We start from the raw sequence: 22359 nt of genomic DNA on the forward strand, positions 1-22359 counted from the left end.
GTTTGTCTGAGAGGTTTTGGCTGCGTTTAAACTTGCAGTGAAGCTCTATTTTCTTTCGCAGTAGTTTCCTAACTTTGTTGTTGTACCACGGTGGGTTTTTCCCGTCCCTCACAGTTTTACTCGGCACGTACCTGTCTAAAACGCATTTTACGATTGCCTTGAACTTTTTCCATAAACACCCAACATCGTCAGTGTCGGAACAGAAATTTTTGTTTTGATCTGTTAGGTAGTCTTAAATCTGCCTTCTATTACTCTTGCTAAACAGATAAAACTTCCTCCTTTTTTTTATATTCCTATTAACTTCCATATTCAGGGATGCTGCAACGGCCTTATGATCACTGATTCCCTGTTCTACACATACAGAGTCGAAAAGTTCGGTTCTGTTTGTTATCAGTAGGTCCAAGATGTTATCTCCACGAGTCGGTTCTCTGTTTAATTGCTTGAGGTAATTTTCGGATAGTGCACTCAGTATAATGTCACTCGATGCTCTGTCCCTACCACCCGTCCTAAACATCTGAGTGTTCCATTCTATATCTGGTAAATTGAAATCTCCACCTAAGACTATAACATGCTGAGAAAATTTATGTGAAATGTATTCCAAATTTTCTCTCAGTTGTTCTGCCACTAATGCTGCTGAGTCGGGAGGTCGGTAAAAGGAGCCAATTGTTAACCTAGCTCGGTTGTTGAGTGTAACCTCCACCCATAATAATTCACAGGAACTATCCACTTCTACTTCACTATAGGGTAAACTACTACTAACAGCGACGAACACTCCACCACTGGTTGCACGCAACCTATCCTTTCTAAACACCGTCTGTGCCTTTGTAAAAATTTCAGCAGATTTTATCTCTGGCTTCAGCCAGCTTTCTGTACCTGTAACGATTTCAGCTTTGGTGCTTTCTATCAGCGCTTGAAGTTCCGGTACTTTACCAACACAGCTTCAACAGTTTACAATTACAATACCGATTGCTGCTTGGTCCCCGCATGTCCTGACTTTGCCCCGCACCTGTAGAGGCTGTTGCCCTTTCTGTACTTGCACAAGGCCATCTAACCTAAAAAACCGCCCAGCCCACGCCACACAACCCCTGCTACCCATGTAGCTGCTTGTTGCGTGTAGTGGACTCCTGACCTATCCAGCAGAACCTGAAACCCCACTACCCTATGGCGAAAGTCGAGGAATCTGCAGCCCACACGGTCGCAGAACCGTCTCAGCCTCTGATTCAGACCCTCCACTCGCCTCTGTACCAAAGGTCCGCAGTCAGTCCTGTCGACAATGCTGCAGATGGTGAGCTCTGCTTTCATCCCACTAGCGAGACTGGCAGTCTTCACCAAATCAGATAGCCGCCGGAAGCCAGAGAGGATTTCCTCCGATCCATAGCGACACACATCATTGGTGCCGACATGAGCGACCACCTGCAGATGGGTGCACCCTGTACCCTTCATGGCATCCGGAAGGACCCTTTCCACATCTGGAATGACTCCCCCTGGTATGCACATGGAGTGCACATTGGTTTTCTTCCCCTCTCTTGCTGCCATATCCCTAAGGGGCCCCATTACGCGCCTGACGTTGGAGCTCCCAACTACCAGTAAGCCCACCCTCTGCGACCGCCCGGATCTTGCAGACTGAGGGGCAACCTCTGGAACAGGACAAGCAGCCATGTCACGCCGAAGATCAGTATCAGCCTGAGACAGAGCCTGAAACTGGTTCGTCAGACAAACTGGAGAGGCCTTCCGTTCAGCCCTCCGGAATGTCTTTCGCCCCCTGCCACACCTTGAGACGACCTCCCACTCTACCACAGGTGAGGGATCAGCCTCAATGCGGGCAGTATCCTGGGCAACCACAGTCGTAGTCCAATCGGGGGATGCGTGGGACGAGCTGGCCGTCCCCGACAAACCCCCATCCGGACCCCCACAGTGATGCCCATTGGCAACAGCCTCAAGCTGTGTGACCGAAGCCAACACTGCCTGAAGCTGGGAGCGAAGGGATGCCAACTCAGCCTGCATCCGAACACAGCAGTTGCAGTCCCTATCCATGCTAAAAACTGTTGTGCAAAGAACGTCTGAACTAATCTACAGAGAGCGCAAACAAATTGACACAAAATTTAAACGGTTATTAAAATACAAGATTGCCTAGTAAATGCAGTAATGCTGCTACTTGCGCACTGCTGACACGCTGCTCGGCGGCGGAAGGAGACTGCGCGATTTTACACTATTCAGGCACTAAAACGCGATGCTACAACTCTCAAATACTATAATACGCCCGAAAATTATGAATTAAACAATGCAAGTACCAAAAACACGCAAAGAAATTAAGAATTAAACTATGTAACAAATGAGTGAGCTAGGAGTATATGACTTGCTGCTGCAGCTGCTTATCCAACGGCAGCAGTGAGCTCCTGGCGTCAGCTGCAGTTGCTGTCTGTTGTAAAATAGATCTTCCAATTGTCATGCCTTTCTGGGACCATAAGAAGTATACATAGCACCAAACGACATTTCATTTAAGGTCAGTGATAAGCACACTTACCATCAAAGTAATTTTTTCAAGATACACGGGATGCATACTTGCCACAAAATTAATATTTCTTACGCAGACTGTGGAAAGCATACTTACCACCAAGACAATTGTGACAGCTCATAGGAATACATCTTGCCACCTCTGGCTGTGACTGATGTCTCATGGTGGTACACTGCACCAGGCGCATAAAACTTCTACAACAATGTTTCCATCTGTCAAGAGATCACTACTGTTGTCACTCCTGAGGCCCAAACACATGGCTCCGTTTATACAGTATACACTACTGTATCCTAATGTACACATATACAATGATCAGAATGAACAGAAATCGTCAATTTTTCAAATCTGGCTTGCACCAAGTCGCCTTCTACAGATATTTGGTGTTTTCAGGGGAATTTCAAAGGTCATATAATGGCAACCAGTAACAGCATACAAAAGGCCAGTGGGAGGAAACTTACCACCTTTTTTTTTTGTTCTAAATCAAAGAACTAAAGCAGCCAAAGTGAGATATAGTCAACTGATCACAATAATAACATGATACTGAAAAAATTAACTTTGCCAAGTCATTACAAACAATTCTTCTCTCATAAGGGTTAACCTTCCCCAACTTATTGCTGACTCCTCTCTGAGGAAGAAACTATTACTTCCGAAAGCTAGGTAGTGGGTCCCTCTCACTTTTTACTGATGTCTGTTGGCAATACTGCACATTTCACCTCCTGACACTAAGTGCTGGTCAGCAGTTCTGCCTCACAATTTATTAGTTATTTCAACTGAACTTACATTTGGTACAAAATTGCTGAATTCCTCACATCGTCTGTTCTTGAAAATTGGTAAGTAGGCTTTCACAATATAGTTGCTGTGTATCTCTGAGCATCTCACAATTCGAGTTTTTCAGCACTCCATGACACTCTCCCTTGGGTCAAACAAACCTGTGATCATTTGTGCTGTTGTTATTTGTAGACATTCATATCCTCTGTAAGTCCTATTCGGTTTCTTCACACTCTAGCAATATTCTAGGTCACATCACACGAGTGTTTGAGAGGAATCTTGTCCGTAGGTTGCTCACATTTTCCCAGTTTCCTATAAATGATCTCAAGTAAGGATTAGCTTTACCTACAATTGGACCTATATGTTCATTCTCTTAGATATCCCCAACAATTGTTACATCCAGGCATTTTCAAAAGTTGACCAACTCCAGTTGTGACAGATATTGTGTTTTTGCATTCTGTGAATTTTCGTTATGGTTTCACGACAATCTATTTTTATGACAGACCTTACAGACTTGCGACAATGAAAAACTAATTGAGTCCCCCAAATTAGTACATCTGCAGAAAGAGCAGAAATTTGTGAAGGGATATCTAGAGCTACTACATCTACGAAAGTGTATTGGGATCATGGAGATACTTTGTTCGCTAAAGGTGACTGTAGAAGAGAAACTAATTTTAAGAATAGTGGTAGAATGGCTTTGACAAAAATTGTTGCCTGTAACAAGACCACTGCTATGAGAGCCACTGCAGAACTTAATAGGAATCTATGTAACAGAGTATAATGGGAATTATGTAAATGAATCATTTGTGAAAGCATTTCTAGTGGCAAACATCTGTAAATCAGATGAATACAAAAAAGAGGGCTCATTGGTTCAGAAAGAATTTTAAATATTGACTGACAGAAATATTTAACATGCGCACACGTCTACTTCTATAATCTTCCCTACCACAGTGCACATTTACATATAGATCTTGCAAAAGCCTTTCTTTAGGATCTCAGAATTCTTACACTCGCTTCCCAGTACATTTTCCCATTGTAAATGTATACACTGTTGACAGTAGAAATCAATTTCAAAAGAACTGTGGTACACACAGACATAGAAACAATGTAGACCCTGCCTCCTGTGTATCTTTCAGAGTGAAGTAATGAACGCAGGTGGAGAAAATATTCAACAAGCTCCCATCTAATGTACAGCAAGAAATTGGGAATCATGGCCAATTCAAAAGAAATGAAAAACTTAACTCATTAGTCCCTCTTTCCACAAATTATCTGAACATCTTGATTCAGGGAATGAAACAATCTGTTGCCTACATGAGAAATAGCAATATTCATCGAAAAGCTGCACATGAAGCACAAGTAGTAATGTACCGTAAATTGTAACCATGTAAATATTGTGCCACGAATGGCAAATGAACAGCAACTCTTAACGTATAAGCAAGTGAGGAGACAGTAGCTTCCCCTCACTCCCCTCTTCCTCAAAGCAGCAGCTTTTCTTTAATTTACTCAATTATATTTAGATGGCTTAAGCACAAATGAAATTAAATGGTATAGTGGTAGTTTGCTAACATAGTATACAGAAATTACATTTTTATGGTGTTCTTGCTTTTTGTTAATGTATGCTTTGACTTACTCCACATCCCTGAAGGTTATCCTTTGTAGGTTCTCAGAACCCAATGAATAAATGAGAATTTAAAAAAAAGCACGCAGCCCAGTCTTCTTTCAGTTTTAAACTACAGAGGAAATTTTGTATTGGTTTGGGTAGTCACTTCATGCTTCTCAGGGGGTGTAATGTCATAGTGATCAGAAGGGACCCACTGTAGATAGAGACAAAACAGTATTGTGGCAAGACTTTATTAATACTGTACACATTTTCATCAATAAATAAGGAAAGGTGTATAATAAAATCAATCTGGTTAAAATTTTTACCATCCAAAGCATCTACTGCTAAACTCATTTTCTATACAAAATAGAGATTGTTTAGTATTAAATATTTGACAGTTATGACGGTACATAACATGGACTAATTTTAAAAATTTCCTTGTTTGGAAATAGTTTTCAGTGAACACTGTAATTATAAATATGAAATAAATGAACTATCTGTAATTCAGTCGTTCTGCATATTAAAATGTACAACGCTGCACCATCAGTATCAAAAATTAGAATTTCTGCAGCCTATTTTAATGATCTCTTCTGCTGTGAAACTGTAAAGTAAAACTGAGTGAAGTCAATAAACAATGTTTTACTCTGGTGTACTGTAATTCATGGCAACATGGGTTTGATCCTTTACAAATCAATCCTTCCTAACTAACTAACTAACTAACTAACTAACTCTCTCTCTCTCTCTCTCTCTCTCTCTCTCTCTCTCTCTCTCCCCCCCCCCCCCCTCTCTCTCTCTCTGCCACCCACACACATTCTGCAAATCAGCTGCAGTACATTACATTCACAAAAATATTTATGAAAAAATTATTAAAGCCAATAGGAAGACAATACACCTCCAAGTGGAAAATAAATCTAGTATGTACACAACAAAGAGCACAAGTCAAGTCACAAGTGCTACAACCAAATGTGTGCAACAAATTCTATGCAACAAACCAGTGGGAGAAGAGAGAGACAGAGACAGTGTGTGTGTGTGTGTGTGTGTGTGTGTGTGTGTGTGTGTGTGTGTGTGTGTGTGTGTGTGAGAGAGAGAGAGAGAGAGAGAGAGAGAGATTGATTATATATATATTACTTTTTATGATGAATAAATGAAGTAAAAATCACAAGCATAAAGTAATAAAAATGACAAGGTAATGAAGGAAGACTTGGTACTGGCAACACAGCACAATTCTCAAAAAGTAAAAAACAGGAAAATGATTCGCAATGAAATGCCTTGTTTGCTACACATCAAATGAGTGTGGGATTATCTCAAGTATTCTCTGAATAAGGAACAGCTGAAAAATTTTATATGTTACAAAAACACATAACAACAGGAAATTTTAAGTAGCTACTTACATCAATCACAGATAGCATAATTTGTCAACAATTAAGTATCACATAGCAAACCTGTGAGAATTTAAGCAAAGAAACTGGGATAACATTTTACATTGGGTACAACCAGATTAGATTTTGTTTACAGAAAGCAACGATCACAAACAATCTTACAAAATAATTCTCACAGTCATCTACTCCTTTGTACAATAGGAACACAGTAATGCTTCTCAACACTGGCATGTTTTTCACAGTTAGATTTTGTTTGGAATTTCTACCCTGCTTTCAACATTGTTTGCTAAACGTTTCGATGGTGGTATCAAATGTTCTGGCAACATTTCAGGCAAATTGTGACCGTCTGCCTTCAACCTAACGAGATACATCGCCAAAGCAAATTCGTCTTTGTCGAGCATATTATCCTTGTCCACATCTGCTAGTAACCATATACTGTTCAAGATATGGCTCGGAAGCTTCGACTTCCGTAGTTCGTCCTTCACATCTGTGGAAGAAGTAAAAATAAAAGCAGGACATTATTGTTTTTTTATTTTTTTAAATTACACACACACAAAAAAAATCATCACTTTCATAATTATCACGTAGAATCAAAACACAGACACAATGTGACACACACACACACACACACACACACACACACACACACACACACACACACAGAAAATGGCCTATCACTCTACTTAGGAAAAACACAGGTCACTTCATTTGGTTCAGGTCAATAACAACCGAGCACAGAGAAAAGGAAATACGTGAAACAGAATGGTCAACATTCCTGGCTGTGTATATTACTGACGAGTACTCGCTTAAAAATCACATACATCACAGATATTATCAAATACCCCAGTTCAGCAATATTGTGTGTGCTAGCTGATTCTCATGATGAAAGCATTAGAATGTTGGTCTACTTTGCACACTTTCATTAAAGAGTGCAATTTGGAATCATTTTCATCTGAAACTTCACATTTAAATACAAAGTATCCACTGCAGAGAAAAATGCTGAAAAAGATATCTGGTGCCCATACTTGAACTTTATGTAGGCTACTTGCCACACTAACTACAGCACCACACTAAATAGTTGTGGAGAAACAGTTCCTATTTGAAAATAGTAGTAGCACTCATAAATATAATACTAGGGACAAAAATGCCTTATACAGATCAAATCTCAGTCTTACTCTTACATAGAAATATATAAACTATAAAGCCATAAAATTATTTGATCTCTTCCATTGTGGTTAAAGATGGTGGTAGACAATGAAAAAGCTCCACAATCAAAATGAATTAATTTGTTCTTGACCACTACTACTCTTTACAAGACATTCCATCTAGATAATGTGTGGTTTTGTTGCAATTTTTTATTTTATTGTGAAAAATTCAGTGAATCTATCATACAGAACAATAACAATATCAGAGAAGGAAAGTTGCTACTCACCATATAGCAGAGATGCTGAGTTGCGATACGCACAACAAAAAGATTCACACAATTAAAGCTTTCGGTCATTAAACCACACTGAAACCACACTGGCAATGTGGTTTCAGCTCTCTGAGACTGCACACATGTGTGCAAGTTGTGTTTATATATATATATGTGTGTGTGTGTGTGTGTGTGTGTGTGTGTGTGTGTGTGTGTGTGTGTGTGTCTACTGCTGACAAAGGCCTTAATGGCTGAAAGCTTTAATGGTGTTAATCTTTTTGTTGTGCCTATCACGACTCAGCATCTCTACTATATGGTGAGTAGCAACTTTCCTTCTCTGGTATTGTTACATTCCATCCTGGATTTTCCATTGTTTGATACAGAGCAGTAAATAATAATGGACTTCTGAGCGTACTTAGTTCTTTGTTACGATTCTGCTTCATTCCATTTTCTGAAAATTAAGCTGCCTCTAGCAAATACTTGAACTTCTATCATCCACTGAGACTGAACTTTATCCCTAATGTAACAAACATTAATGTCTAGTTACAGGTAACACTGCAGTCTTGAAAACAGTTAGCAATATTTTCCTCCTTCACAATTCAAATTTTCATTCTTCTCCTCTGAACGAGGGCACCTCCACATTTTTTATGTGAATATTCTTTAGTCTCTTTAAATAAAACAAACATAAGCAACATTCTACACGTTCATTCCTCATGTCTACATATTTGCAGCCTTCTGCTGCTAGAGAGCTCCGAATCGTAGCATGTAACATAGCAGTACGTAACGTAACTATGTCGGTGCATGAGAAACAGTGTGCTGTACTCGAGTTTCAAATTTGAAAAGTTCATCCACAAGTAGAGCACCCTCCTTCAGCACAACGATGCCAGACCACATACAAGTACTGTGACACCTGCAACAATCCATTGCCCTGTGTTCAGTGTCTTTGGTCATCCTCCACACAGTTCAGACTCAGCCCCATCCAATTTTCATCTGTTTCCAAAATTTAAAGAACACCTTCAAGGACTTCACTTTGATGGTGAAGAAGTGGTGCAAGCAGAGCCGAGGTTGTGGCTCCATCGAGAAAGTCAAATATTCTACAGTGACTGTATCGACAAATTGGTCTGTCATTCGAAGAAACCTATTTGTCGCCAGGATGACTATGTTGAGAAATAAATATCCAGAAATGAAGAACAAAGATGCATAATGTCAATAACATGTGTTTTATTAAAAAAGTTTTAAGTTTTCACATAAAATATTTGGAGGCACTAGTTTTCAGCACGTCCTCATATATGAAATTTATAATTTTAGTTTTCAGTGTTTCTGACCTACCTGTTTTTGTCAGCTTTCCGTGCTGTGGCTTCAGATTATCAAACGTGTCATCATACTGGCTCCGAAACTTTTCAACAACCCATTCCTTTTCTCCTAAACCTTGCCTGATACCTTCTCTCTCACTGAACGGATTTTCTGTGTCGACGACACTCACAAATGCACCACCTGAAAGTATTTGGCATTGTTAGTCATTGGGAAAACTATCACAATTTGGCCAGAAATTTACCGGCAAAACAAATAGCAATCGTATTCGAAAAAATAAAAATAAAGAAAACGTTAATTTTGGCAGATTGATAACTTTGCACACAATTTTTACTGAGGATGTGTGAATAGGCATTGAACAATGGCTTCTGGAAATCAACTTTATGACAACAAACCAAAATTATAAAATAAATTCATTACTTCAGAACAACAAAATGTAGTTATCAACTACAAATGGCAATGGTTAGAACCTCCATAATACATTGCACCCACATGTCACTCACTACTCCAAAACCCACCACAGAAAATGTGGCAGAGGGTATTAGGTACCAATTTCCTATTCCATTCACAAATGGTGTGCAAAAAGACAAGCGTCAGTAACCCTCCACGTGAAGTGAAAAAGGATGTGGTTAAATGGTTTCGGTTTGGGGAGATATTGTGTAAAGAGAGGGGTGCTTTTCTGAGTTTGAGGGTGTGACTGGAGAATTAGCAGCATTTGTAGATATAGGACAAGATACCACCAATGAAACAGAACAGAACAGTGGGTTTAGGACCTCATTCATATTTATTTATTTATTTTGAATAGTAAAGTTGCTACTCAATATGCAGCGGAGATGCTGAGTTGCAGATAGGCATAGTGTTTGATTTTATTTATTGCTTGATTTATTTATTTAACCTATCAGAGTTAGGGCCATGAGGCTCTCATGCTGTTACATGTAACCAGGCATTCTACATATTTAGCATTACACATGTTACGATTAGCACATTACATCTAAAGTAGAATACAATATAGAGAAATTAATGACTATGTACAAAAGACATAGTTTACATTCTTTTGCAAGTAGTATAACAATAAAGACAATTACAGGAAGATAGACTTAAACTATGAGCACTAGCAGAAATGGATACGAGGGAAAGGCCGGAAATGGAGAAATGGAGGAATGTGATAGAATGCAATGTGTGAAGATGGGGGAAAAGAAAGTGATGCACCCGAGGAATGAAAAGACAAAAAAGTGTACCCAGGGGAAGATGGAAGCATTTGTTTCACTGTCTGATAGGAGGAAAACTGGGCACATTTGAGAATTATGGAAACATTTGAGGGTGACAAAAGGAAGTGCTTCAGTTACTTCTTAACAGCAAAAGGGCATCAAATTGTATGTAGAGCGCACATTACCTCATCTGGAGGCACACAACGGCAACAGAGAAGGCGTTTCCAATGTTTCTGCTTTACTTATGGGCACAGCTCAGACACTATAATCTGTTCATCATAAGAATAAACCAGATGTAAACAAACACAAACGTGATGATTGGTCAGAAGCCGTAGCACATCTACACTGGTGGCGTTACGCTCTTGGAAGTAGTTCCTACTTATATATTAGATATCTTATCACTAAGTTACATTAAATAAAACTTTAAGATATTCAAATGTATTAAGAGCCATCAACGTTTTTCTTAATCACACTGTAGCCACGTAGTTTTTGTTTCAAAAATCATGTACAGTCTCAGCCTCTGCAGAATTGTGCTCTGATTGTCATGCTGTTAATGCGGAGTATGAAAATGGCTGAGGCTGCTTTGTGCTCCGTAGTGAAACATGTGCGTGGAACACAGTTAAAAAGTGCCAAGAAACAGGCTGTTCTTAATGTTTTTCATAAATTTATGGAGATAACTGGGTTTGAAGTTTTCCCAGTTTTGTCTATGATGCAGTTGATAAACCAACACACACTGAATGTGTAGCACAGTCAGTAGCATAATGGAATGTAAAGCAAAGGAGGTTATTCATGCGTTTGTTCAAATTTCCCCAGTATCATTTTTTTCTTCTCATTCAATTTGAAATACCTACATCTCGTAATTATGAAACTCATCATCTTTTTTATGAATAATGCACATCTTCTTGTTTCTAATTACATACTGGACGTGAAATTCCTTTTTTCAATTTCAAATACAAATTCTTAATTATTGATGTTTTATGAAAGACTGTTCGTAAAAGTTTTTTAATTAAGGAAACAAGGCAAAAATGAAAAATCAAATCCTGTTTATTTGGACTATGTCCATCATTTTATAATACAGAGGTAGATAAGTAAATGTATAAACATGAAAAACAATCATTTTCACAGCATCGAGCACATCATACAAATGCCGCATTTTTACATTTGCTACTGTACCATTACAATATTAACCCAACAGAACTGATCTGGAGCCAAGCTGCGGGATTTGACCCGAGACGTAAACAGACCGTTAAGCTGCCAGACATACTGGAACTAACGCACACAGCTTTTTCACACGTCACTGCTGAGCTCTGGCGGGATATAGAATGGCTTGTCATAAAAGAAGAAGAGAAAATGTTGCGCCTGGTTGGCTTTGTGGGTTCTGTTGTCGATAGGCTCGATATCCACAAAACAGGTGATACTTCCAGAATTGAAATGTATTTTTTGGATTCGGATAAGGAAAGAGCTAAGATATTACCAGACGACTGACTGTAAGTAATACCTTCAGTGGCTTGAATATTTAACTATATGGCGAAATCCTTGAATACTCTCTTGTTACACACAGCTTATGCAGAAAAATTACCCTGTGATTAAGTTTGGAATTTTCATCATTCTTGTTTTTCGCTATAATGTGTTGCAGTTTTCATCTAGTTGTCTAAGGAGCGTATTGTGGGAGATTTGCAGTGTATTATTTCATGCTGCTTAAAAATTAAATGATATTCGAAGCTGTATTGCTCCTCTGCTTGTCAGTCGATGTGCACGTAACACACAGCACAAAACGTACCCATATTATCGTACTTGACAGTACTCGTGACAGCTTGGCTGCAGTCCCACGTGAAACTGAAATCCAATGAGGATCCAGCAAACGCGGAAGAATACATAGTGCAATGTTTACACCAGGTTTATTCTTATGATGAACAGATTATAGATAAGAGAGACCTTGTGTTTCCATTACAGTGAGATGACAGGCTACTGAGGTGCTGGCACACTGAGGAGTCGATGAAGCAGAAACAGTGCGCAGTAACTCGTCTGATCACAACTGACCTAACTAGGTATACAAAGCAATGACGTGGTCGTACAGACAAATGTTGCAGGTGGAACACATTAAAATATTCACAATTAGTTATAATGGTCTCATATTCTCACCACTTTGACCGTCCCCCCTGCGGGTCCGGGGATTAGAATAGGCCCGAGGTATTCCTGCCTGTCGTAAGAGGCGACTAAAAGGAGTCCATCCCCCTCACGGGGGTAGTTTGCGCCTGCGTCCGGAGACGGACGGTTCCACGACCTATAATCGTGGTCTTTTTGGTTTTTCACTTCCCGTTTCTTCCTCCCTTTGTTGGTTCCTTTCATTGCTCTTCTCCACCTCACTGTCTTCCTTACACTTTCCCTTGACTTCTCCTTGCCTTCTCATTGCCTTTTTCTCCTTGCCTTCTCATTGCCTTTTTCTCCTTGCCTTCTCATTGCCTTTTTCTCCTTGCCTTCTCATTGCCTTTTTCTCCTTGCCTTCTCATTGCCTTTTTCTCCTTGCCTTCTCATTGCCTTCTTCTCCTTGCCTTCTCTGGTCTCCGCCTTGGCGTTTGAGACAGTCTGTCCTCTTTCTCCCTCTCTCTCTTCTTTTTCCTCTTCTTCCTTCCTCCCTGTGCGTGCCTGAAGGCCGACCCATGCGTTTGCACGCGTAGCCGGTGACGGGGTAACGCGTAAGTCCCCGCCCTGGGTAGACATGTAAGGCACGCGCGTACCCCCTCGTAAAGGCCAGGCCCGGGGAGGGGTGATTGCCTGAGCTGATACCTTCTGACCATGCCGATTGGTCCCTCCGTCTGTTTCTCGGGAGGTGTGACCTGAGGTGTAAACATTCACCTAAGGCGCGAGTGCCCTCTGAGAGGGTCCCAACAAGGAAGGAGCGCGCCATCGGAGACGCTGGCAATCATGGGGGATTCCTCCGCAATGGATTCTACTCCATCTCTCTCGACTTCGACCCAAAAACGGAAACGTGACCAGCCAACAGTGACAAAAGTACTACCGCCTGCCCCACAGTTCCTCGTCGTTTCTCGATCTGAGGACGGAAAGGATTTTTCCTCTGTCAACCCTTTCGTTATTCAGAAGGGCGTAGATGCCATAGCCGGATCTGTCAAATCTTGTACCAGGTTGCGTAACGGCACCTTATTACTAGAAACTGAGAGTGCCTTTCAGGCACAAAAACTGCTTCGGGCCACCCTCCTGTACACGTTCCCTGTCCGGGTGGAGGCCCACCGAACATTGAATTCGTCTCGTGGTGTAGTCTATACTAGCTCCCTCGACGGATTGACTGACGAGGAGCTTCAATCTTTCCTCGCTGAGCAGGGCATGACGGCTGTCCATCAGGTCATGAAAAAGGTCAACAATGACCTTGTACCGACCCGGACACTTTTCTTGACCTTCGATAGTGTTAAGCTGCCATCGCGCATCAAGGTGGGCTACGAGGTTATTTCTGTTCGCCCCTATGTCCCGACACCTGCGCGCTGCTACCAGTGTCAGCGTTTCAATCACACTCGACAGTCTTGTTCCAATGCGGCTAAATGTGTCACTTGTGGCAGGGATGCCCATGAGGGTGACTGTCCACCTCCGTCTCCTCGTTGTGTGAACTGTCAGGGTGACCATGCCGCATCCTCCCGCGACTGTCCTGTCTATAAGGAAGAACGCTGTATCCAAGAAATTCGGGTCAAAGAGAAAGTGTCCACCTCGGCTGCTCGCAAGCTATTGGCTAGTAGGAAGCCCACGCTGCTCCCAGCGGGGAAATACAGTACTGTCCTCGCCTCTCCTCGGACTACCCGGGAGGTAGCAACCCAGACATGCGATCTGACCTTCAGCACCACGGTCGTCCGTTCGGCCAGTGCTAAGATCGCACGGTCGACGTCTCCTCTTCCTCCCATCACCCCACAGACACCAGCCCCTTCCTCAGCTTCTGCTAAGTCGAAGACCCCGAAGTCAGATGCACGGGCCTTCAAGAAGGAACCATCCCGTGCAGACTTCCTCCGTCCCTCGACCTCCCAGCCTTCGACCGGTACTTCCACCAAACGTCCTTCCAAAAAGGCGCATAGGAAGCACAGTTCTCCTTCTCCGCCACGGCGCATTTCTTCTCCTGCGCCACCCAGCGGTTGCCACCCAGCGGTTGCCGCCCCAGGCCGTCATCCGTTTCGCCTGGCCGCACCGCTGGTAGCCGTACATCTGGCCGTCCACCGGCGGAGGAAGCTCCCCCTCCCGGCCATCCTCCCGAGATGGCCGATGACCCTCTAGACCCCATGGACGATGACTGTCCGCCTACCGATAGCGGCGGCAGTGCTCGCTCGAAGCCAGGCCCTAAGCGGCCTTCGAGGTGACCCCTTCTCTCATCTTCCTTTTCTTATGATGGCACTTATTCACTGGAATATTCGCAGCATTCGCTCCAACCGAGAGGACTTGAAGTTACTGCTCCGCTTGCACCGTCCGCTCGTCGTAGCCCTCCAGGAAACGAAGCTACGCCCATGCGATCAAATTGCCTTGGCACATTACACCTCTGTGCGTTTTGACCTACCCCCTGTGGTAGGTGTCCCAGCTCATGGAGGGGTTATGTTGCTGGTCCGGGATGATATTTACTACGATCCCATCACGTTGCACACCGGCCTGCAGGCAGTTGCCATCCGCATTACTCTCCCCACTTTTACGTTTTCCTTTTGTACCGTTTACACTCCATCGTCATCTGCCGTTACCAGGGCGGACATGATGCAACTTATTGCTCAGCTACCTGCACCATTTTTGTTAACTGGAGACTTCAATGCCCACCATCCCCTTTGGGGCTCTCCAGCATCCTGCCCGAGGGGCTCCTTGTTAGCAGACCTTTTCAACCAGCTCAATCTTGTCTGCCTCAATACTGGCGCCCCTACTTTTCTTTCGGACACATCTCACACCTATTCCCATTTAGACCTCTCTATATGTACTCCCCAACTTGCACGCCGGTTTGAGTGGTATGCACTTGCTGATACATATTCGAGCGACCACTTCCCGTGTGTTATCCATCTCCTGCAGCATACTCCCTCTCCGTGCTCCTCTAGTTGGACCATCTCCAAGGCAGACTGGGAGCTCTTCTCTTCCAGGGCGACCTTTCAGGATCAAACCTTCACAAGCTGAGATCGTCAGGTCGCACACCTCACGGAAGTCATTCTCGCTGCTGCTGAATATTCCATCCCTCACCCTACTTCGTCTCCACGTCGCGTACCGGTCCCCTGGTGGACCGCAGCATGTAGAGACGCTTTACGTGCTCGTCGACGTGCTTTACGCACCTTTAAACGCCACCCTACAGTGGCGAATTGTATTAATTATAAACGATTACGTGCTCAGTGTCGTCGTATTATTAACGAAAGCAAGAAAGCCAGCTGGGCTGCTTTCACAAGCACCTTCAACAGTTTTACTCTTTTTTGCAGAGGTTTCGAGCTCCGCTCATTACCACCCTGCCTTCCTCCCCCGCAAACAGGCAGAGGAGGCTAGCCCACCTGACTTCCGCTCCTCGAATTATGAAAGTTATAATGTCCCATTCACCATGCGGGAACTCGAAACCGCACTTGGCCAATCACGGTCCTCCGCTCCAGGGCCTGATTCTATTCATATTCAGATGCTGCAGAACCTTTCTCCTGCGGGTAAAGGTTTTCTTCTTCGTACATACAATCGCATCTGGATTGAGGGACATGTTCCCGCATGCTGGCGCGAGTCTATTGTTGTCCCGATTCCTAAGCCGGGGAAGGACAAGCACTTGCCTTCCAGTTATCGACCTATCTCGCTTACCAGCTGTGTCTGTAAAGTGATGGAGCGAATGGTTAACTCTCGATTGGTTTGGCTGCTCGAGTCTCGACGCCTACTTACCAATGTACAATGTGGATTTCGTAGGCGCCGCTCTGCTGTTGACCATCTGGTTACCTTGTCGACCTTCATTATGAATAACTTCTTGCGGAAGCGCCCAACCGCGGCTGTGTTCTTTGATTTGGAGAAGGCTTACGACACCTGTTGGAGGGCGGGCATTCTCCGCACCATGCATACATGGGGCCTTCGCGGTCGCCTCCCTCTTTTTATTCGTTCCCTTTTAATGGATAGACAGTTCAGGGTACGTGTGGGTTCTGTCCTGTCCGACACCTTTCGCCAGGAGAATGGGGTGCCACAGGGCTCAGTTTTGAGCGTCGCTCTCTTCGCCATCGCGATCAATCCAATAATGGATTGCCTCCCAGCTGATGTATCAGGCTCCCTTTTTGTGGACGATTTTACCATCTATTGCAGCGCGCAGTGTACACGTGTCCTGGAGCGCTGTCTTCAGCGTTCTCTTGACCGTCTTTCCTCCTGGAGTGTCGCCAATGGCTTCCGTTTTTCTGCCGAGAAGACGGTCTGTATTAACTTCTGGCGCTACAAAGAGTTTCTCCCACCGTCCTTACGACTCGGTCCCGTTGCTCTCCCAATCGTGGAGACAACCAAATTTTTAGGCCTTACCTTTGACAGGAAACTTAGCTGGTCTCCACATGTGTCATATTTGGCCGCCCGTTGTACCCGTTCTTTAAATGTCCTCCGTGTTCTCAGTGGTATGTCGTGGGGAGCGGATCGAACCGTCCTACTTCGTCTATATCGGTCGATCGTCCGCTCCAAGCTGGATTATGGGAGCTTCGTATACTCCTCTGCACGGCCATCCATCTTACGCCGCCTCAACTCCATACAACATACGACTTGCGATCGGAGCATTTTATACCAGTCCCGTAGAGAGTCTTCATGCTGACGCTGGCGAATTGCCACTCACCTACCGGCGCGATATACTGCTTTGTCGGTATGCCTGTCGGCTACTGTCAATGCCCGACCATCCGTCTTATCGTTCCTTTTTTGACGACTCTCTTGACCGTCAATACGGGTTGTATGTCTCTGCCCTGCTACCCCCTGAAGTTCGCTTTCGTCGCCTTCTTCAACACCTTAATTTTTCACTCCCTGCAACCTTTCGAGTGGGCGAGAGCCGCACGCCACCTTGGCTCCAGGCTCAGGTCCGCGTTCACCTTGACCTCAGCTCGCTCCCAAAAGAGGTCACCCCCCGTTCGGTCTACCACTCCCGTTTTTTGGAACTTCGTTCGAAGTTCAACAACATGACTTTCATTTATACAGATGGCTCTAAGACCAATGACGGGGTCGGGTGTTCCTTTATTGTCGGGGCACAAAGTTTCAAATACCGGCTCCATGGCCATTGTTCGGTCTTCACAGCTGAGCTCTTTGCCCTCTACCAGGCTGTTCTTTACATCTGCCGCCACCGACATTCTGCTTATGTCATCTGCTCAGATTCCCTGAGCGCCATCCAGAGCCTCAGTGATCCGTACCCGGTTCACCCTTTCGTACACTGGATCCAACGCTCTCTTCGACAGCTGGTGGACGTCGGTTCTCCGGTTAGCTTTATGTGGGTTCCTGGCCATGTCGGTATCCCTGGGAACGAAGCTGCAGATGCCGCGGCCAAGGCTGCGGTCCTCCAGCCTCGGACAGCTTCTTGTTGTGTCCCTTCGTCCGATTTTAGCAGGGTCATTTGTCGGCGCATTGTGTCGCTGTGGCATGCCGATTGGGCTGCACTTACAGACAACAAGCTTCGGGCCTTAAAACCTCTCCCCGTGGCGTGGACGTCCTCCTCACGCCCTTCTCGGCGGGAGGAGGTCGTTTTAGCCCGGTTAAGAATTGGACACTGCCGGTTCAGCCATCGCCATCTGCTGACGGCTGCGCCGGCGCCGTTCTGCCCGTGTGGGCACTTGCTGACGATTAGACACATTTTAATGTCCTGTCCAGATCTTAACACACTGCGCCTCGATCTTAACCTGCCTAATACTTTCGATGCCATTTTAGCGGATGACCCACGAGCAGCTGCTCGTGCTCTTTGTTTTATCAATTTGACAAACCTCGCTAAGGACATTTGATGATGTTGTTTTTTAATCCTATGCCTGTCAGTCTGTCTTTTATCGTGTTTTCCCTTTTAGTTGTTGTTGTCAACTTGTGCCTCGCGGTGCATTCTTAGAGTAGTCAGGGCGCTAATGACCATTGAAGTTGTGCGCCCTAAAACCACAAAAAAAAAAAAACACTGACCGTGAAGGATTAGTCTGCAATAACAGAGATTCAGTATAATGAAAGCACAAGTTACATTTCACGTCTTGTGGAAATCAAATGATGGAAAGTCTAGATAGGAATATCAACAATGTTACGGAAAGGATATATTGCTACTCACGGTCAACACGACATGTCGAGTTACAGACAGGCACAACAAAACGACAATTAAACATTTAGCTTTCAGCCAGAGACTTCCTCAACAAAGTACACACACCCCCATTCACATGGGCAAGCACACCTCACACACACAATCGCTATCTCCAGCTGCTCTGACCAGAAATCTTGTGGAAATATGCTCTGAAACTATTTAAGGACTTCCAGGCAAGCGGAAGTATGTGGCGACAGTATTTTCTGTCTAGTTGAAAAGCTCATCCAAAGTTGCAACCAAATTCTTCCCTCTTTTCTGATATGGTACTGGAATACTATAAAGATAAATATAAGAAATTGTTTGTGGGATTCATAACCTATTAATTTCTTACGGGATAGCAAAGTCTTCTCAAACTGTTCTGCCACTGACACGGTCTACTCGGAAAATGAGCCTCTTCGCTTTCTCCGATCTTCCTCAGCCCTCTTTGCAGCTGTTCTTTCCTGGCCTTCCCCTCTCTTTTGTGTGCATTCTTGCACACCTTTAGTCTTCTCCTCAGCTTCTCACTATTCATCTTTGTCTCGTGCATCTTCCTATACATCTTCATTTCTTTTTTCTTCAAATGTCCATATGCTCTTAATCTTCTTTCCTCAATATTCTCTTGTAAGTGATCCACATGTGTTATTTCCCTAACACTTTCATTTCTTATCTCTTTCACATTTGTTTCACTTATCTGACTTTGCAAGCACCTTACTTTTTTGCCCTTTCATTCCTGACCCAGGTTTCTGCAGTGCAAAATGGAATAATGTGTTTAGTATGTCATTTTATTTCGGCCAAAGTTCTGAGTCATATGCAATATCATCATGTGCTCTGAGTAACCTATCCTTTCTTTCAGACTTACCCCAAACTATCCCACTCCCCTCCATGAAGTAGGAACTATTGGTTCCAAGAGCTAGAATAGTCTATGTACTTTCATGTTTGTGTATTGGCAATACATGGCCAGCAACTATGTATTAATTAGTTCACAGTGAATTTTCCTTTTGATATACATTTAAATTATCATCAGTCTTCAAGTAACTGTTAGGTAACACGAATTACACGTCTAAAGCCCTGATCCAATGTACGGGACGGTGTGAACACTCAAATCTCATCAGGTTGAATAAAAAAATAAATAAATAAATCATCATATGGCACAGCAGCCCTTTATGAGCCTTGACATTCTTCTTCTTCCTTTCCTCATTATTTATCCTGTCAGTTACAGAGTCTGCTTTTCCAGGACTTGGCAGATTTTATTTAATTATTTAATTCTGAGGCTGGATACCCTTCCTGGCACCACAATCAACGAGGTAACTTTAGGGGGAGAACTTGTGTGCCCCAGATGCCTGTGAATGTAAACTTTGTTCTCCAAGATATCATATTTTAACTATTTGTATACAACATCTGTTGAGGCATAATTTATGGATAAGGCCAACATCTGTCCAATGAGTGTGGGAAACTGTCTAGAAACCACACTCGGGCCAGCTGGTGTTTCAGCCCGAAGTCTGTAATCTGGGTAACCCTCGGCTTTCCACAGAAGGTCACTCCATTCTTTCTTGTGTATTGTCAAACTCCTCAAATTCTCGATCCCAATTTTCTTATATCCTGCTTGACAGCTTCCTCCCTTCTTAAGAACTGGACTTCCAACCCTCTGGGTTCCTTTGGGCACTGTGCTGCGTATTTCAATTGAATTTCTCAATTCTGTCATTAGCTCTCAGCACACAGATTGCCTTTTAATCTTGATACAGCTGACAATGTATGGTTCATTGGTTCATTATTCAGATTATATAATTCACAGTTGAATCTCCTCCTCCAGGCAAAACGAAAACATAAAATAAAAAAACTAGTTCTTTAGCTCAGATTGGAAACAATCAAAAGGAAAACTGGCAGTGTCTTTGCTGCAGGAATAATCTCACCTATGCTTCTGAAATGACATCTGGTGAGTACACAAATTAGGGCATTATTGTACTGCATTGTTTTTGGCCAAAAATTCATGAACAAGCAGCAAAGCTCGAGCATGTGAATTACTGTGGTGTAAAAGCCATGAACTATTTCGCCATAAATGTGTCTCCCTGGAACCCCCCCCCCTACCCCCCCCCCCCCCCCATCAAAGACTGCTTTGTGCAAATGGTGCTGAATTTAAAGGAGTACTCCCTATCGATCATTTAACACTGTGGCAAGAAATGGAAGAACACAGTGATTATAATCTTCTCACTTGACTATATTTTCCAGTCAATATTCTGTCTTGGCAATCCAGAATGCTTACAATGAAACAAATGAGCCTTAGTTTCGACATCGTATCCATACCCTTGTTTCAATATTAGGTGTATGGATATGATGTCTAAACTAAAAAAATCTTCAACAGATTTGCACATGTTACATTTCAGCTGTTGTAAAGCAAACTAATCTTACCGTGAATAAACTTTTTGGATCCCAATTTTTCTTCTTCAATTTTCTCTGCTGCCAACATTGACATGAACTTAGATATATCTTTCGCCAGCATGTCATCGACAGACCTCAGGAGACTGGGTGTTATCCCCTCAAATCTGTCAAAGTTCGCAGAGTTCAGCAAGACCTATAAGAAAAATTAACCATTTCAATATAATTTAATGTGACACTACTAACTGCTTCATTCATTCACCACGTTATGGAGATCCCATCAAGAGAAAGAGAAGTCAAGCTGTACATTAACAATCAACTGTACATTGTCTTCTTTCTCCTCCTTTTTCCAGGCCTTATCCCGAACCTCCACAGGATTGCCACGTTAATATGGATTAGTCCAAGTTAGTGATCAGAGGTGACCGAGTGTACTTCCTGTCATCATCCTTTGCTTCCCAGAACAGAAATTGTGTACCCCATCTATCTGTGTCTCGTGCTACACTGTGTCAAAGTGTGGGACTGTTTTTGAAGTGTTTGCAGATCCCATAACTGTGGTGGGATGTGGGTATTGCCCCAGTATACCACTAGTCGGATATGGGAAACCACGAAAAACTGACATCTGGGCTGTCCAGCACACTGGCCCTTATCATTAATCTGCTGGGAGGACTCGACACAGGGCCAGTACGCTTCCCTGAGTCCCGGAAGCAGCGTGCCGATGCATGTGGCTATTTGGGCACAACTTAATCTGTACATTCTACTAACAATAAACTATCTGCATAGTGTGTGACACTATGCCTGCCTATACAGCTACTTGTCACCTTGTAAATTAGAAGGAAAGCTGCTGCTTGTGTTATGTTATGTTATGTTCAATAGCAGTTGTCTTCTAATAGTAGTTTAATTTTTCTTGATCATATTTGTAGTTTTCAAAGAAAACAGTTACTTACATCTGAACAACAGGGGCTAGTTTACAATACAATACCTATCATACAGCTTTATTATGATCATTGCTACTTGACACATAATTAACAGAAATTTTCAATCCATGAATCTAGATAGTTAGATAATTTGTAAGAGTGGTTAATGGGGTATGCATTAAATTTTCTTTTGAACTAATTGGGACTCCCAATTTATTGCTTTATGTTAGGTGCAAGCTTTTCGGACACTTTAAATCGTAAAACATGATGAATCCTGTGCTGCTTCAGTGAATCATGAAGCAGCTATGAATGTAATTCAAGCATAGATATAAATTTAACTACAGAGAATCACAAAAAAGAACTTGTCTATCGTTTCCATTACATGGACATAAAAAAAAATTTACAATATTACTAAGAAGGAATTCCAGATACAGTTTTAATTGCAATAAAGATGCTATATGAAAATACACAGAACCAGAATGGCTTAGAATATATATGGATGGTTCGCAGAGTAATGATGCAGCTGGAAATTATTTCATCAATACTCCCTGGTTGAGCAGCATATTACAACTTTTATGCTCAATGATACACACTACAACCAGCAGCAAACAACCTTACATACAGAATCAACT

General features: G+C 42.9%; 1 protein-coding gene across 1 annotated transcript in view; it reads right to left on the reverse strand.

Moving 5' to 3' along the window:
- Positions 1–5667: 5667 nt before the first annotated feature.
- The window catches only part of LOC126106524 (EH domain-containing protein 1-like), a 49560-nt gene continuing 32868 nt past the window's right edge, over positions 5668–22359 (reverse strand). The window contains exons 5-7 of the mRNA XM_049912851.1: positions 20847–21009; positions 9006–9170; positions 5668–6749 (exon numbers count right to left, since the gene is read on the reverse strand). Coding sequence (XP_049768808.1) covers positions 6505–6749; positions 9006–9170; positions 20847–21009 — 573 coding nt within the window. The 3' untranslated portion in view covers positions 5668–6504. The remainder of the gene's footprint in view (positions 6750–9005; positions 9171–20846; positions 21010–22359) is intronic.

Source organism: Schistocerca cancellata, chromosome 10 (genome assembly GCF_023864275.1).
Source record: "Schistocerca cancellata isolate TAMUIC-IGC-003103 chromosome 10, iqSchCanc2.1, whole genome shotgun sequence".
Taxonomy (NCBI): domain Eukaryota; kingdom Metazoa; phylum Arthropoda; class Insecta; order Orthoptera; family Acrididae; genus Schistocerca; species Schistocerca cancellata.